Source organism: Gymnoscopelus braueri, assembly GCF_963280865.1.
Source record: "Gymnoscopelus braueri genome assembly, chromosome: 6".
In the NCBI taxonomy this organism is placed as follows: domain Eukaryota; kingdom Metazoa; phylum Chordata; class Actinopteri; order Myctophiformes; family Myctophidae; genus Gymnoscopelus; species Gymnoscopelus braueri.
In genome coordinates this window covers 10,610,833-10,625,990 of record NC_137607.1, presented here as the reverse complement: position 1 = coordinate 10,625,990, position 15,158 = coordinate 10,610,833, and the positions used below count along the sequence as shown (strand labels likewise).

Genomic DNA, 15,158 nt, shown 5'->3' with positions numbered 1-15,158 from the left:
CTGCCACCGTTCTCTGTCCCCATTCCGGAGGACGTCAGGGAGAGCTCCATAGCGCCGCTCGGCTGCAAGAATGTCCTGGAGATCCGGCGGCGGAAGATGAACCGACATAAATACAAGAAGCTCATGAAGAGGATGAGGTTTGTGCGTAGGAGAGTGCTCCACGGCCGCAGGAAGAAGAAACAGAAGCGTTTCGAGAAGGACCTGGAGCGGATTTGGACCCGGGCCGGACTGAAGGAACCTCCAGAGGGATGGACCGCACCCAAAATCTATCTCAAACGGCATGGAAACAGAAGAGACTGAGCGAGGCTTCATTTATTCTCTGTGCGACAGAGGTCAAGTATGACACACCAACTTGGTAGAGTTTGAGGATATCATCCTATATAAAAGTTGGCTAAACGGAGGGCCGGCGTGTGGGCGGGCCCACCACGCCCACGTCACTCTGACACAACCACAAACAAACCACGGCCACTTCACTATGACAACATCAAACAAACCAAGGCCACGTCACTATGACAATGCAGCTGCGCCCAAATATGGAGTGTGTTGTCTAACCTCAATTTGTCGTCATGTGTCATCAGGCACAAACAAATCAGTCGGCTCCATATATGGGCACAAAAGGAGACATGCCCATGTAGGCCTATGGGTATATACTGATGACATCAGTGATCTCCATATATGAGCATAAAAGGGACAAGGACTGACTCAAATTTAAATTAAGGACTCAAAGAGGAAGCCAATACATCCTGTTATGTAATGTGATGAAGACTGGACAGCAATGTGCCTTAATTCATTGTTTATCTGTCTTGTTGCAGGTGCGATATCATAAAGTGGGTAAACTTAGACACATAAAGTAGCATATGACCAGGGAGTATTTTGATGGTGGAAAAGTTGGCCGTTTGTCTCCACAATGTTTGTTTTGTGGTATTGTCCTCCATGCTGAGCAGCTTAGCTTAGCATCTTAGCTTAGCAGCTAAAGCTAACTTGTACTGAGGTAGTGACTGCAGCGGCCCCAAGCTGCTACTGTGTGACTGTGTTGTGGTTAATCAAATAATTCTACCCCACTGTAATAATAATACTATTTTGGAAACAACAGAACTATTTGGTGTCACGTATTTATGTTATATTTTTGTAAAACATTTTTTTGGTAAAACATTTTTTTTGTTTAAATGTGATGTATTTGTCTGTTTATGTCCAGTTACAGTATTTGTCTATCAATCAAAAAGGAAGCTGTAATGTGATGAAGACTGGACAGAAACGTGCCTTAATTCATTGTTTATGTGTTTAACTGTCTTGTTGCAGTTCCATAATGTCCAGTAAAATGAACAAACTCTAATCACACTGATATGGACGCATTCCTTCTCTCTACGTCAAGCTATAGAGTATTATAGTACGATACAAATGCTAATGACTATTAAAAAATGTTTCCACTTTACTTAAAGGTCTCTACGTCAAGCTTTAAAGTATTATAGTACGATATGAATGCTAATGACTATTAAAGAATGTTGCCACTTTACTTAAAGGTCACTACGTCATACTGTAGGGTAATATGATACAAGTGCTAATGACCATTAAAGAATGACCATTAACTGCCAGAGGTATTTTCATATTTTTTTAGCCAGTGCCAGAGTTTTTCATTTAAAAAAATAAAGTACTCAGGAGCCGAGATACAGAATTTTTAAGTTTTAAGTTAACAAGGAAGTGGATAGGAGTCTAGATCTTTGAACTTTTTTTTTTTTTCACTTCACGTAGATCTACACGATTGGCACGTGGCGGCTTTAAATAGGTTTGCGTAGATCTACGTGATTGGCAGTGAATCAGTAGAAAGTTTCCACTTAACGGTCACTACCTCGTGCTATAGGGTATTATAGTATGATACAAGTGCTAATGACCATTAAATAATGTTGTCGTTTTACGTAAAGGCCAAAAAGTCATGCAATACAGTATTATAGTGTGATACAATGTCTAATAACGCATGAATATGTGGCCACTTTACTTATAGGTCTCAAAGTCATGTTATAGCATATTATTGATGTTTATAAGACATTTTTCCATTTAATAAACATGTTGGTTACAATGCGTTATGACACATTACAGCACTTATCTATGTGCCTTTATAACTGACTAAGTTATGGTAGTTATAATGTGCTGTTCCACTGAGCATAATAATGCATTATGACCAGCAGTTATAATACGTTATAAACATGATTATAAGTAGATATACATGATTATAAACATTTATAACGAGCATTATAATGCCTTATAAGGGCATTATAATGCATTATAAACTAGCTTAAAAAACATTACCATATTTTCTTTTGGTGCAGAAGTTGCAGAGCTGAGTTATGTGAAGTAGGATGACTGACAGGAAATACTTGAAGGCATATGTCTATGCATTTTGTTACGTATTTGGCACAAGCCCAGCTTAGTTCTAAAGTGTTGTGGGCAAGTAATCAGAAAGACAATTGTTAAGGCAATGTCCCAAACTATTGATGATTTATTTACAGCATAAGATGTATCTTAAAAGCATGATTTTAAGTGGGCAATATGAAAATACATGAATTTACTTTCAATGAAGACTGACTTTGTAAGTGACAGTAGCTACTACTTAGGGCAAGTATTAAAGTAAAGTAACTAGTTTCAAAAGTATCTTTCCCCAACACCAGTTATAAATGCAATGCTCCAATTTAACATCATTATATGTGGCAGAGGCGGCTCTTTCGGAACAGAGCATGAAGTCAGTAGCCTGGTAAACCCCCCTCCCTCCGGAAATCTCATTTGCATTTGTTTCAGGAAGGAGGGTCTGGGATTGCTCACAGAGTAAAGCTGCCCGAACCACTGCGCATACGAACCAATCAGCGGCTGCTAGGGGCGGGATCATCCAATCACCTGCCTAGTAGCTTGAAAAAATGAAACTCCGTCTGTCATCGATTCTGCGCCCGGAGTCTCAGATGCAAGTACGCTGTGAAACAAAATGTGTGTCGCAAGCTTCTTCCATTTGACGGAGTGAGGTTATGAAGTCAGTGGAACTATAGCCAAATTCCAATACTGAAATGCCCATCCTCGCGTCCTCCACTCGCATCGTTTCCTCGCACCTTAGCCCCGCCTTCGACGAGAAGGCAAGGACGGGGGAATCGATCGGGTTTGAACCTAAGCAATGGGAACACTCCTCGGTCTGTCATCCTCATGTTGAAGCGATGTCAATACTTGACTAATTACATCAACCTAGTACATGATTGGCTGCTGATTAACAAGGTCACCTGAAATTTCAGCTACAGCAAAAAAGGAAATGAGGTTCCTGTGGTTAACGTCTGTTTATCTGTCTACAGCACGGCAATGCTCAAAAACAGCTTAATGTACAAGCTAATATTGTTGTACTTAAAGCTGCACTATGTAACTTTCCTCTTCCCGGGAATTGAACCTGTTTTCCTAAATGTTTTACCATTGAGCTAATAGAGCCTGCCTGCTTGCTAAGGGGATAAATTGAATCTTGACCATCAGGTCAAAATTCGTGTCAGATCCTGTGTCTAGGTGAGACATACAATCTAAATGTCTCAATAGAAGCAGGGAGACCAAATACTTCCCCTAATTCAAGGAGATAGTTAGAGAAGTCCTTCTCAGCTATATCTGTCCTCATGTTGATGTTAAGCCTGTGGTCCTTCATGTCAGGATAGAGTGGTGACATTTGGATGCAAGCTCTAACTATTTGGGCCCTGCTTGCACTCTTGATGACAGGGAGTGTCTGCCTATAAGGTCCCCACCCAGCAGGATAGTTTTGCCATACATTAAATTACATTTAATTTATTATAAAAAATAATCGAGAATTGATCATTTTATAAAATAATCTTTTACTAAGTGATGCCTATTTTGGGCATGTCATTATAGGCGAACACTTTCAACCTTTAAAAATATTGTCAATAGCTGATCTCCATTTTTGCACAACACCATCATGCGATGAAGTATAAAATAGGGCCTAAGTAATTAATCGATTCGTTGATATATAAAAAAAAGAAAAAAATCAATAGTAATAGACCTCCTTATAAATATTAAATTAAAATAGTTTATTTAGCCTTTGCTTTCTGGTTGCTGTAAGGATAGCAAAACAGCTCTCAGGGCAGGGCGGCTCTTTTAGCTCTCTTGTCGCAGATCTGTGTCAGAGCGTCTGCAGTGTCCTTCAGCAATGTGTCAAAGATGCTGTCTGCCAGCTGCATCTTAACCAACAGCTCGTCTTCGTCGTAGTTGACCCACTGAGCCTCTTCCTCATGGAGCTCTTGAACCAGTATGTGATCTACTCTGTCTTGTTTCTTCATGCCAAATTTGAGCTTCCTCTGCCAGCCAGGCTTCTGGTTGTGGTCTTCCTCCAGACCGTAAAGCTTCAATACTTCTGTTGCAACAAATTCCTGGACGTTGGCGATGTCTCCAGCGGTCTTGACCTTGTGGAAGTGTGAGGAGCCGACCGGCCGACGTTTCACCCACTGTGACTGACCGACGTTGGGGTCTTCGGTGTAGATCTCGTGGAGGATCTCCCGCGTCAGGTCATACACAGCCTGCCTGTAGCTACGAATGCAGAGGGCTTCCTGGTCCTGCCCATTGGCTTCTTTACCCAGGTATTCCTGTGAAGGCTTTGGGAAGGTCAACCCCGACAGGGTCCCTGTGTTCTGCTTTGCCAGCTGACAACTGTCCCAAATCTCTCTTGTAGCAGCATGGACTAGCTTCTCAACCTTTGATGCAGAGTGGGGTACCACCATGGCAGGCTGCTCGGGCAGCTTGGGGAGAAGAGGAAAAAGAGGCAGCTCTGGCCTGGGTGACTTGGAATGAGAGTTTTTGTCCCTCTGTTCAGCGAAAGCCTTCAGGCTCTGCTTCCCCTGGCCTAGCTTGGGCATGTCAGAGATGAGGGTAGGTGGTGCATCATCAAATTCCAACATGATGTACTGACTCCCTCCGTTACGCACTGGATGCTCAGACTGTATGTGATTATGTGGGCTGAGGTGGGCCTTCCCCCTCGGAGAAGTCTGGTTCTTCTGGTGTTTAGCTTGATATTCAGCAGGCCTTTTATTGCTGGATCTGTGATATTCATGAGTCGTTCCTCCACGTTCACTCTTCAGATAACCTAGCTGATGAGTTTTTTTGTCAGCAGTCTCACGTTTATTCCCGTCTTTATCAGACATGTCGTCAAAGAGCGAGTCTTCATCCTCGGTGGTGTCCGTGTAGGTCTCAAAGTTCTCTGGCAACCATGTGATCTTGTTTGGAGGAGCGAAGATACCGTGGCGCTCCTCACACTCAAAGTATACCACGTTGTCATAAGTGCCATTGTTGCTCCCTTCTGACTCATCCAGCACCACACCAGCCCAGAACCCATTGGAAAACTTGGTTGGACCTTTGAACTTCAGTGTGCCTGAATGAACGTTGCTGACAAGAACCCGGTCTCCAATGTTGAAGCAGGGCATCTGATCAGGAACTAGGGAAAGTGGAGACTGAGAAGGGGAGATGGCTGGAGAGCAGTTGGCGTTTATGTTGTTCTTGGTGTCGATTCTGGAGTCAATGGTCTGGCTATGGAGGTTGAGTAGCCTTCCAGAGGGGTGGCTATCGCCACTGACTGCAGAGCGTTCACACAGCTCCTCAGCAATGTCGTCCTCCACTTCATCTTCCTCGTCTTGGATGTCATAGTGCGGGGACCTGCTACAGGAGTCCTTGGAAGCTTTGATCTCTGGACAAGATGGCAAGGCTGTAGAGGTACGCTTGGAGCTACAGCAGTCTTCCCTGGGCAATGACTCATAGTCATCGTGGTAACAATCTGCAGAGGAATGAGAGGTTTCCGAGAGTGCTTCCGTCTTGGAGGACAAAACAGTGTAGGCGCAGCCATTTGAAGAGACACTGTTGTCAGGAAGTCCAGAGGTATCTACAGCAGCCAAATGTGACTTGCTTGAGTGGGAAACCAGAGATTCTTCCTCAGATATCTCCCTTGTCTTTATTTGCACATCTCTATTCAGGCCAATAGAGGGAGAACATTTGTGTTCTTCACTCTTAGAGGAAGGAACATGCTTCTGTGGGGCACTGGGTCTTTCCTCATGGTCTAGTTTGAGAGGACATCCAGAATGCCGATCCTCAGATTTATAGTCCACGTCTACCTCAAACTCCTCAATAACTGACCTATGGATAGACAAAACAGAAGTGTCCTGCTGTTGGGCTTGTCCGCTCAGAGACCTGGCCTCCCTGGAGGCAGGCCTGGGAGGATTTTCTGAGAGCAGGTGTCCAGAGCCTGAGGTGAGATACTCTGGGCTGCCGTATAATGGGGTTGGGGTAACTGTTGGCGGGTCCTCAGACTGCTCTTCAGCCAGGGAGATGGATCGACTCGGCTCCTTATTCAGCTCTGCCGTGGTTTTCTCTATGAAATCATTATAGGACTCCAGCTGCTTCAGAAGACTGGCTTCCTGTGCTTTCAGGCGCTCCTTGTTCCTCTTCTTCTGTTCCTTCTTCAGCTGGTATGCCATAGACTTGCTTTTCCTCAGCTCTTCCTTCAGCACACTGATTCGGCTCTCAATGTCTATCTGATCTGACACAGGTTCGGTCTGTGTGGTTGTGGGGGTGTCAGTGGGCTGGATGTGTGCGTTGCTGGTGGTCCAGGTGGCAGAACAGAACTGCATCTTGGTATTGGTAGCACTGATATTTGATGGAGAGGGAGCAGTGCTGAGGCTTTCTTTGGCTGGAACAGATGGCTTGCTAGGTGGCGGAGAGGCAGAGGTGAAGTCTTGGGTGTAAGTGGAAGGTTTGCTCTGTTTGGAAGCCAAAGGTATTTCAGGGAAAGATTTAGGAGGTGCTGTGGATGGGCCCCCCCCAATTGTCACAGAGTAGTCTCTCTTTTTCTCACTGTCAGTCTTGTGTTCTGGGCTGTGATGCTGGAGGCTGGAGGGACCTACAGCAGCATTGTGGTGGTCCCAGGCAGCAAGGGCCTCCTGCTCCATCCTGCGGACCTCTGCCTCCTCCCGGTCCAATCTCTGCTTCCACTCCAGCTGCTCCTCGGCATGTCGACGCCTCTGCATCAGCTGCTGCTCCCGCTTGGTCAGAAATGTTTCATCCATGTGAGAGTGCATCTTTTTCAGCTGCATGATGCTGCTGGTCTCACTTCTGCCAGACATGGAGAGGGGGGGCGAGGGGCTGCGGACATCACTGTCTGCTAGCCTTGTGACGAGAGAAGCAGCTTCAGATACCAGCGTCTCGGACATGGTAGTCTCAGGCGGTGCTTCGCCTCCGGCAATTCTGATCCTCTCCTTCACTCTGAGAGTGGAGGTTCTCATCCTCTCTATCTCCTCCTGTTGCTTCAGCAACAGTAGCCTCGCCTTCCTTGCTTCCTTGTTGGCCTCCTGTAGGCAGTGGATCTCAGCCTTCTCCTGCTGTAGCTTCAGCTTCAGGCCCTTTTGCTTCTCCCTGATGGGGGGCACCTTGTTGTCCTCTCCCTTGTTTCGCAGACTCTTCTTCTGGTGCTCCAGCCAGGCCAGTTCCGTCTTTGTCTTCTCTTCGATGGTCTTCTGACGGAGGCGCAGCAGTGAGCTCTGGTGCTGGAGGCGCACCTCCTCATCCGTCACATACTGACGTAGCACTATGTCCATGGTGAACTGGGAAAAGCTGTCCTGTTGGCCTGAAAAAGCCCTGCTCATGTCTCGAGGCTTAGAGCCGTCACATGTCACCGAGGTCAATGTCCTGTCGTGGTTGGCTGGGTCCTCCTCCGATTCCACATGTGGGCGGGACTTCTCCAAGGTCCCGCGGCGGTCCACCTCAGAGGGCAGAAGGGAGCAGAACGACCGCTCCTCCATCGTGTCCTCCGTCATGGACTCTTTGACCTTCCGGGAGCACTCTGTTGCTAATGTGGTGCTGTCTGCTTTCTCCTCCACCGTGGAGGTGATGCCGACGGTAAGGAGTGAGTCATCCACCCCTACGGTGCCATCCTCCACCAAACTGCTGCCTGCCTCCTTCTCCCTGCTCACGCATGGATTCCTCTTCTCTGCTGCCTCATTATTGCTTCGCTTCTCCTCTTCTCCTTCCATTCTCCAATTCCTCTGGTCTGAGAAGGCTTTCTCCTCCACAATGGAGGTGATGCTGTCGGTACAGAGTGAGTTGTCCACCCCTGTGGGAGCGTAATCTTCCACCAAGCTGCTGCCTGCCTCCTTCTCCCTGCTCAGGCACAGACTCCTCTCCTCTGCTGCCTCCTTCCTCCGCTTGTGTTGTGCTACAACCGTTCTCCTCCGCTCCCTTTGACCTAATGAGGCAGGCAATGGGCTGGGGTGGCTGTTGGTGTCTCCTCCGCTGATTGTGGGTCTCATGGAGGACAGGGAGTTGGAGTGACTGAAGCTGTCCAGGGGAGAGAGGGGTTCCTCCGGCCTGGTCCTGCAGCTGCCTGACACCTCACTCCTGGAGCTGTCGGTAGTGTCAGCCCTGGCCTGCAGGGGTCTCATGTGACACTCTTTCTGGTGGTCTGACGGGGTGTTTATGGGAGCTCCAGCTATCTGGGAGCATGCCAGCTCTGTCATCTCTTTGATGTGTCGAGGGGCGTCGGCTGTGTAGCCTGCTGTCTCAGCATGTTGACTCATCATCTTGGTGGTATCTTTCTGGAGGCCGCCCAAAGGCTGGTGCTGGGAGGACGCTGGGATGTTTTCCTGCAGCTCAGCGTGCACCCTGGCTGCTCTCTGTGTACTCTCCTCTGGCTGCAGCTGTCTCTCCGGAGCATCTCCCTCAGCCTTGATCCTAAGGTCATAAAGGTCGCGTTCATGCCTTTGCTGCTGGGCCTTGAGTATTTGAGCCAATGAGACTCCCTGCTGAGCCATCGACACACCCCTCAGCCTCTCCGAGTCTCCGAGCTGCCGTACCGATTCCTCCATGGACTCCAGATAGAGCAGCTTCTGGCGTACCTGCTGTAGGACACTGAGAGTGTAATGTAGCGTACTCTGGGCTGTGGGGAGTGTTCCAGAGGAAGTAGTTAGCCTAGCCTTGGATGCTAAGGGTCCAGTCCCCAGGCCAAGGTTGCAGCTCCCTATCCCGACTGAAGAGCCACAGTTCGGGGACACACCTGGAAAGTGTGCCCTTAGTGGAGACCCATTATCTGAAGGAGAGCCACATGGAGAGTCCAATACAGGGATGCTGTTGCCTGAAGACCTTTTACTACCTGACCCCACACTTTGAAGATAATGCCCTGAGGCACCCCCTAGGGTGCCATCAGAATGAACACTCCTGGCCTGTCTGTTGGCAGAGCTCTTCTCTGAGCTCCTCCTCAGAGTAGGGGGTTTGAGCTGGTAGCCATATGACTGAGACACCCGAGGATTTAGCTGCTGAGGCTTGTAGTTAGACAGCTGGGGTTTGGCCTGGAAGCCTGACAGTGATGGCTTGGGCTGGTAGGAAGATGGATGGGGCACCTGGGGCTTTGGCTGCTGGGGCTTGGTGCCATATGATAACGGGTGGGGCTGGTAGCCTGGCTGCTGGGGCTTGGTGCCATACGATACCGGGTGGGGCTGGTAGCCTGACCGCTGTGGAAGCTGGGGCCTTGACTGCTGGGGCTTGTAGACAGGCTCATGTGGCCTTGACTGCTGGGGCTTGTAGACAGGCTCATGTGGCCTTGACTGCTGGGGCTTGTAGACAGGCTCATGTGGCCTTGACTGCTGGGGCTTGTAGACAGGCTCATGTTGCTTTGACTGCTGGGGAACATGGGGCCTTGACTGCTGGGGCTTGTAGACATGGTGGGTGTTGAAGTCTCCAGTCAGTTTCTCATGGGGAGAACTCCCCATTAACTCCTCAAAGTGAGTGAGTTAGACTGGCCACTGCCTCCGGCTACTACGGGATGACACAAAGGCATCCTCATAGCCTGTAGCATCTATCTCTCCAGGGCTAATGCCTCGCTAGACAGGAGAGTCTACAGAAAATATACTTTTCAATATAGCTTTAACTTAAGTAGTTTGGACAGGAAAGATCAGAGGATGACAGCTGCTGAGCTTTTATAATTTTATACTTCTTATGTCAGACACCTGCGAACTGTGTAAGCACTGCATATACGATCGTCTGAGACGTCACGGACATGCAGTGCAGTCAGGCCTTAATAATGTTGATCGAGCTGAATTGTTTTTTGAATTGTGGTCAGCCAATCACGGTATGACATGAGTCATGCCGTACCACAATTGGCTGACTGTCGCCACTGTCAGTGACGTCACTTGTGAACGCCTCTGTGAGTGTGAAATTTGCATTAGAATGGGAGTGAACTAGGTTTAATGTTTAACCAAGGAAAAGACCGAGGCTCTCTGCTGGTGAAAAAGTGAAAAAGACTTTGTTAGATGGCCATTTGATGATAGAAATACCTAAAAAACTGTGCATGGTGACAGGGATACAACCCACACGTAGCAGCCCCACTGCCTTCTTCAGCGTGTAACCCACAGCAAACACTTGTCCCCTTATAGAGTACCGAAGTCCTGACGTCACTCGTTCATCCCCTGGGTCGCAGAAGTAATTTCTCCATGGAGAATAACATTGGGTCATCTTAGAATCGTCTCATATAAGAATTGTGGTCCAAACATAAACAAACTGTCCCGGCGATAATGTCAGGGAGGTGCCTCTGTATCGTTTATGATAGTCAGTCACATATTTGATACAGTCTGTTTCTGGCAAAAATCAAGGATAAGGATAATTCCTTTTAACAGGTCGTTCATGAAAGTCCTTGCGGTCTTGTTTCCAATGAGAACCTGTGAGCAATTGGGGTTAAGAGTCTTGCTCAGGGACAAATTTCATATCATCGGCACATATGCTGGGATAGCCTGGAATCGAACCTGGGGCAACCAGGGCCAGCTGGTTCCCTAGGCGGGCTCACTAACCACTCAGCTATGGCCGCAAATATCAAACTAATTCGGTGGCGGTAACATTAGCGATTTCTCACCGTCAGTTGATGCTTCATATCCATATGAGTCAAACCGCCAGGGTCATTTGTTTATTTTTGGAACACAGTTCTTATTTGACACGATATTAAACACGTCTGGGGGAATTCAGAATGTGGGGGAAAAACGCGACCCAGGTAGGATGCGGAAATTACGTCAGACTTCAGTGTTATTTATATATATACATACATACAGACTGCAAACACCTGGGGAGGAAGTCAGACACAGTTGACAAGTACAGAGATATACCACTAGATGGCTGTACAAGACGGATGAAATATATGAATGTAAAAACAAACATGAACAGGAGTAACAAAAAATATTGTATATACAAATGAAAAAGCAGAAATATATAAATGTGAAAGAAAAAGTATACACATCAGAACAGAAAATAATACAATAAACGAAGCAGTGGACCACATACATTGGGACACCTGCAGTAAAGGACTGAAATGTCTTCATTTAATCGTGGATACACAGTGGCCTGCATTCGATCACCCCCTCTAACATTGTAGTGTAGTTGTAGTTTGATAGGGTACACTTGGTATCCTAGTTTCTTGGAAGCAATGAACTGTTTTCTTTGCACTCTAATTATGTGACTATTAAGTTGACTATAGGGACATTTACTCTCATCTCGCAATTAAAGGGGAATACCACTCATTTTCAACATTGAACTATGTCTTTAATACACCTTAAATTGTCCCCATGTGTGTTTGTTTTGTTTAGATAAAGTTCATGCTGCTGTTTTATTCGACAAGGCAAACTGAGGCTTCAGAAGCAGTAGGTGCTGCTCTCCGAAATTGTCTTAAATCCCGCCTCAAAACTCTATTTTCTCTAGCTTTTAACGTTGTTTAATATTTTGTCATTTACCTTGTTTCATATGTTTTCTTTTCTTATTGATTTGTCCTGTAACTATGTTGTTGCACAGGCCTGTTTCTGTTGTTACCCTCCATGTACAGCACTTTGGTCAATCTTGATTGTTGTAAATGGGCTATATAAATAAAGTTTGATTTGATTTGATTTGATTTGTATCGACGCCTGCCTCAGGATTACTACCTGCCAGTATACAGTCATGTTCTATGTTCTTCATAGTAGGTAGGACACTGATGTTATTAACACATTAATAGCCTACTTTAATTCAACAATGTGTAAATGTGCCTTAAATGTGCTATAGTAGACCTATTAATGTTGCTGTTCAATGTAGAATGTTTTTCAGAACCATGGCCAGTGCAATTGTAACCCAAGGGGTGCGCGATCTGCATGCCAGACAGACAGAATGTCACAGACAGACAGACAGACAGACAGACAGACAGACAGACAGAACACTTAGATCGATTCCCTAGCCTGCTGCCAGTACATTTCTAACCACCGTCAGCCAATGTTCTGATATGCCAGTCAGCTTACAGTGCCTTTACTGTGTTGCTTGATTTAACTGTGCATTACTGTTTACAGCCATAATTACTGTTGTTTTCCCAAGTCATTAAAACAAATAACCTATAATAGTTAATAGTCAAACATTCGCCTTCCCCATCCACTGTGTATGGTTTCTGGTAAAATTATTGACCATATATTTTGTATGTCCGTGGCAAAAATCGGATATTGAGAAAATGTCCACCATAAGCTGTCATGGTGGTGAACCCAGGTTTCAGGTCAGTAACAAATAAACCTCCAGTTCACGTGAGACAACTCTATTGACTTCAGCGTTTTAACATTTGCCTGCTTGTTACCTGACTCTCTCCTACAACCATAGAGTTAAAGTATATAGGCTATTTCCAACATGGTCAGAATAAAAATAAGCCATTATGGTAACCTCCATGAGCTTGTGATGTCACAGAGTGATGTCAGAGAACATGCTGCTGTCACTTCCGTCCACTCCTATATTAGGATTTGTAGAAAAACACATCTAGCTCTGATTCTTTTTTTTTTGTTAAAACAAGCCATATTCAACGGGCGATAGCAACAAAATGGCCGATCGCAGTAAAAATGTGTTTGCTCCGGTGGATAGATGAGACCCTCCCCCACCCCCTTACACTCTTTGTTTACATCCGCGTGCACGTCGTGGCTTCTGCGGCTCTCCAAAGATCGTCAAAACAAGGTAAAAAAACGCTGGCACCAGAGGCTGAAGCGGATGAATAATACCGGACAGTGAATGTGTTAAGAACCACTTTTTATTTACAATTATGGCTTGGCCAAAGGCAAGGCCTTTTGAGAGGGATTTAGGGGAAATAGGGCTAGAACACTGTTTCTCAAACTTTTCCATGTCATAGACCCCCAAATTAAAGTAATACGTCATGATGACATCTTCGGGAGCCTATAAAAGCTCTGCGTCACCCCCTACCTGGCTGTTCGACCATCACATTCAAGCACTCAGCAGCTCAAAGGCAATTAAACCACTGTAATCAACGCATCAAACATGAGCGCCCAGCTTCAAGATCAGCTCCCGGTATCAGCAGTTAGGAGCCTGGAGAGGGAGAACCAGGAGATTAAGACCAGATTGGCCATGCTGGAGAAGAACAGCATGGAGATACTCGCCGGGCTGAAGAGGATCGAGAAGATGCTCGTAAAGTCCGCCCAGGAGGACCTCCCTTTTCAGGTAGAAAAAGGCAACGATGATGATGACGACGGCGAGGACGACGATGAAATCGACCTGTTTGGTGACGACGACCCCTATAGCGCCAAAGAACCTGTAACCGTGGAGCCCCTCAAGCAGAAGGTTGTCGAGAAACCCCAAATCCTGGCCAAGTCCACGATCGTGCTGGACGTCAAGCCCTGGGACGATGAGACGGACATGGCGGAGGTGGAGCGCTGCGTGCGCTCGATTGCGGCCGATGGGCTCCTGTGGGGGGCATCCCAGCTGGTGGAGGTGGGCTACGGCATCAATAAGCTGCAGATCGGCTGCGTGGTCGAGGACGAGAAGGTGGGCACCGACATGCTGGAGGACGAGATCAAAAAGTTCGAAGACATCGTCCAGAGCGTAGACATCGCCTGCTTCAACAAGCTCTAAGACAGAACCTAGACGTCGCCTGCTTCAACAAGCTCTAGGCCGCCATGGGTCTTCAACAGGGGGTCCGGGACCCCTAGGGCAGTGGAGAACGAGATCACCAAGTTCAAAGACTTCATCCAGAGCGTTGATATCGCCTTCGTCAACAAGATCTAAGCTAGTGGTTCTCAAACTTGTAAACCCATGGATCCAAATGGAACCTAACGGGTCCATTTGGTTCCATCTGTATACTGTCAGAGTTACAGACTTGTAAGTGTCCATTTAGAACCCCCCTTAAAGCCTTTTATTTCCCCTCTTGATTTTTCTTTCACCACTCTAACCCTAGCATCTCTATTCTATGGGAACGTTAGCCAAAATAACTGCAGATCTACAAGCTCACAACGCGTCTCATAGATCTACTGTTTTCGACAAAGAGGTTTACTGTACTGTAATTGGTAAAACATTCTGAAAATGCATTAACATGAACTCAACAAAAGAAATGAAATGTTTCATTAACTTTTTCATATTTTTTTTTCACACAACACTAATGATAGTGCTATCAAACAAGTCTACGAAGCCATCTATTAAATCTATGAAAAAGTTTATCTGCAACACAATTTTATGCAGTAGTGGGGGTCCCTACTTCACCTCTCTATCTCAGCTAAGGGGTCCTTGGTCTGGAAAAAAAACGTTGAAGCCCCTGAATAAGCTCCTCCCTCTTTCCCTTATCTGCCTGCCTAATTCAGTTGGTTCTCAAAGTGGGCTCAGGGGTCCTTGAGGGGGTTCTAGGGGGTCCCTAGCTGAACGATTGATACCTTTTCTGGTCTGTAACTCTTTAGAAATGTGGTCATTTATGCGCACTCAAGAGTTATGGGGGTCTGTGGCCTAATGCATACCAAACTGGAGGTCCTTGAAATAAAACTAAGTTTGAGAACCACTGTCCTAATTTATGCTCCATCAAACGACCACGTTCAAATCGGGCTAAAGTGTGGCTGCTGCTGCCGGTTTGCACATTTTTTTAAAAGAAAAATGCCAAGCTTTGAGCACAAACCAACAACAAAACAATGGGCTTTCAGCACAAAACAACAACAATACAATGAGCTTTCAGCACAAAGCATCAGCACAAAACAACAACAATTACATTTTTCAATTCAACTTTATTAAAGTGTCAAATCACAACAAGTTGTCTCAAGACACTTTACATGTAGAGCAGAGACCCGACAGTCCCACCCTGAGCAAGCAGCTTTGCGACAGTGGCAACGAAGAACTCCCCC

General features: G+C 46.4%; 3 protein-coding genes across 3 annotated transcripts in view; 2 read left to right on the top strand and 1 right to left on the bottom strand.

Annotated features, from left to right (window-relative positions):
- LOC308086720 (small ribosomal subunit protein mS38-like) overlaps positions 1-300 on the top strand; it is a gene marked incomplete at both ends in the record, with an annotated part of 618 nt that extends 318 nt beyond the window's left edge. Inside the window, one exon of the mRNA XM_080430371.1 lies at positions 1-300. This exon is cut by the window's left edge and continues 318 nt beyond it. Within this exon, the coding sequence (XP_080286497.1) occupies positions 1-300 (300 nt within the window).
- A 3,806-nt stretch (positions 301-4,106) lies between these two features.
- On the bottom strand, positions 4,107-9,770 carry LOC308086767 (centrosome-associated protein 350-like; the record flags this gene model as incomplete). The annotated part of the gene is made up of 1 exon (XM_080430417.1): positions 4,107-9,770. The coding sequence occupies one exon, from the start codon at positions 9,768-9,770 to the stop codon at positions 4,107-4,109; it is 5,664 nt and encodes a 1,887-aa protein (XP_080286543.1).
- A 3,547-nt stretch (positions 9,771-13,317) lies between these two features.
- On the top strand, positions 13,318-13,908 carry LOC308086766 (elongation factor 1-beta-like; the record flags this gene model as incomplete). Its single annotated transcript, XM_080430416.1, has 1 exon — positions 13,318-13,908. The coding sequence occupies one exon, from the start codon at positions 13,318-13,320 to the stop codon at positions 13,906-13,908; it is 591 nt and encodes a 196-aa protein (XP_080286542.1).
- Between the last annotated feature and the right edge of the window lie 1,250 nt (positions 13,909-15,158).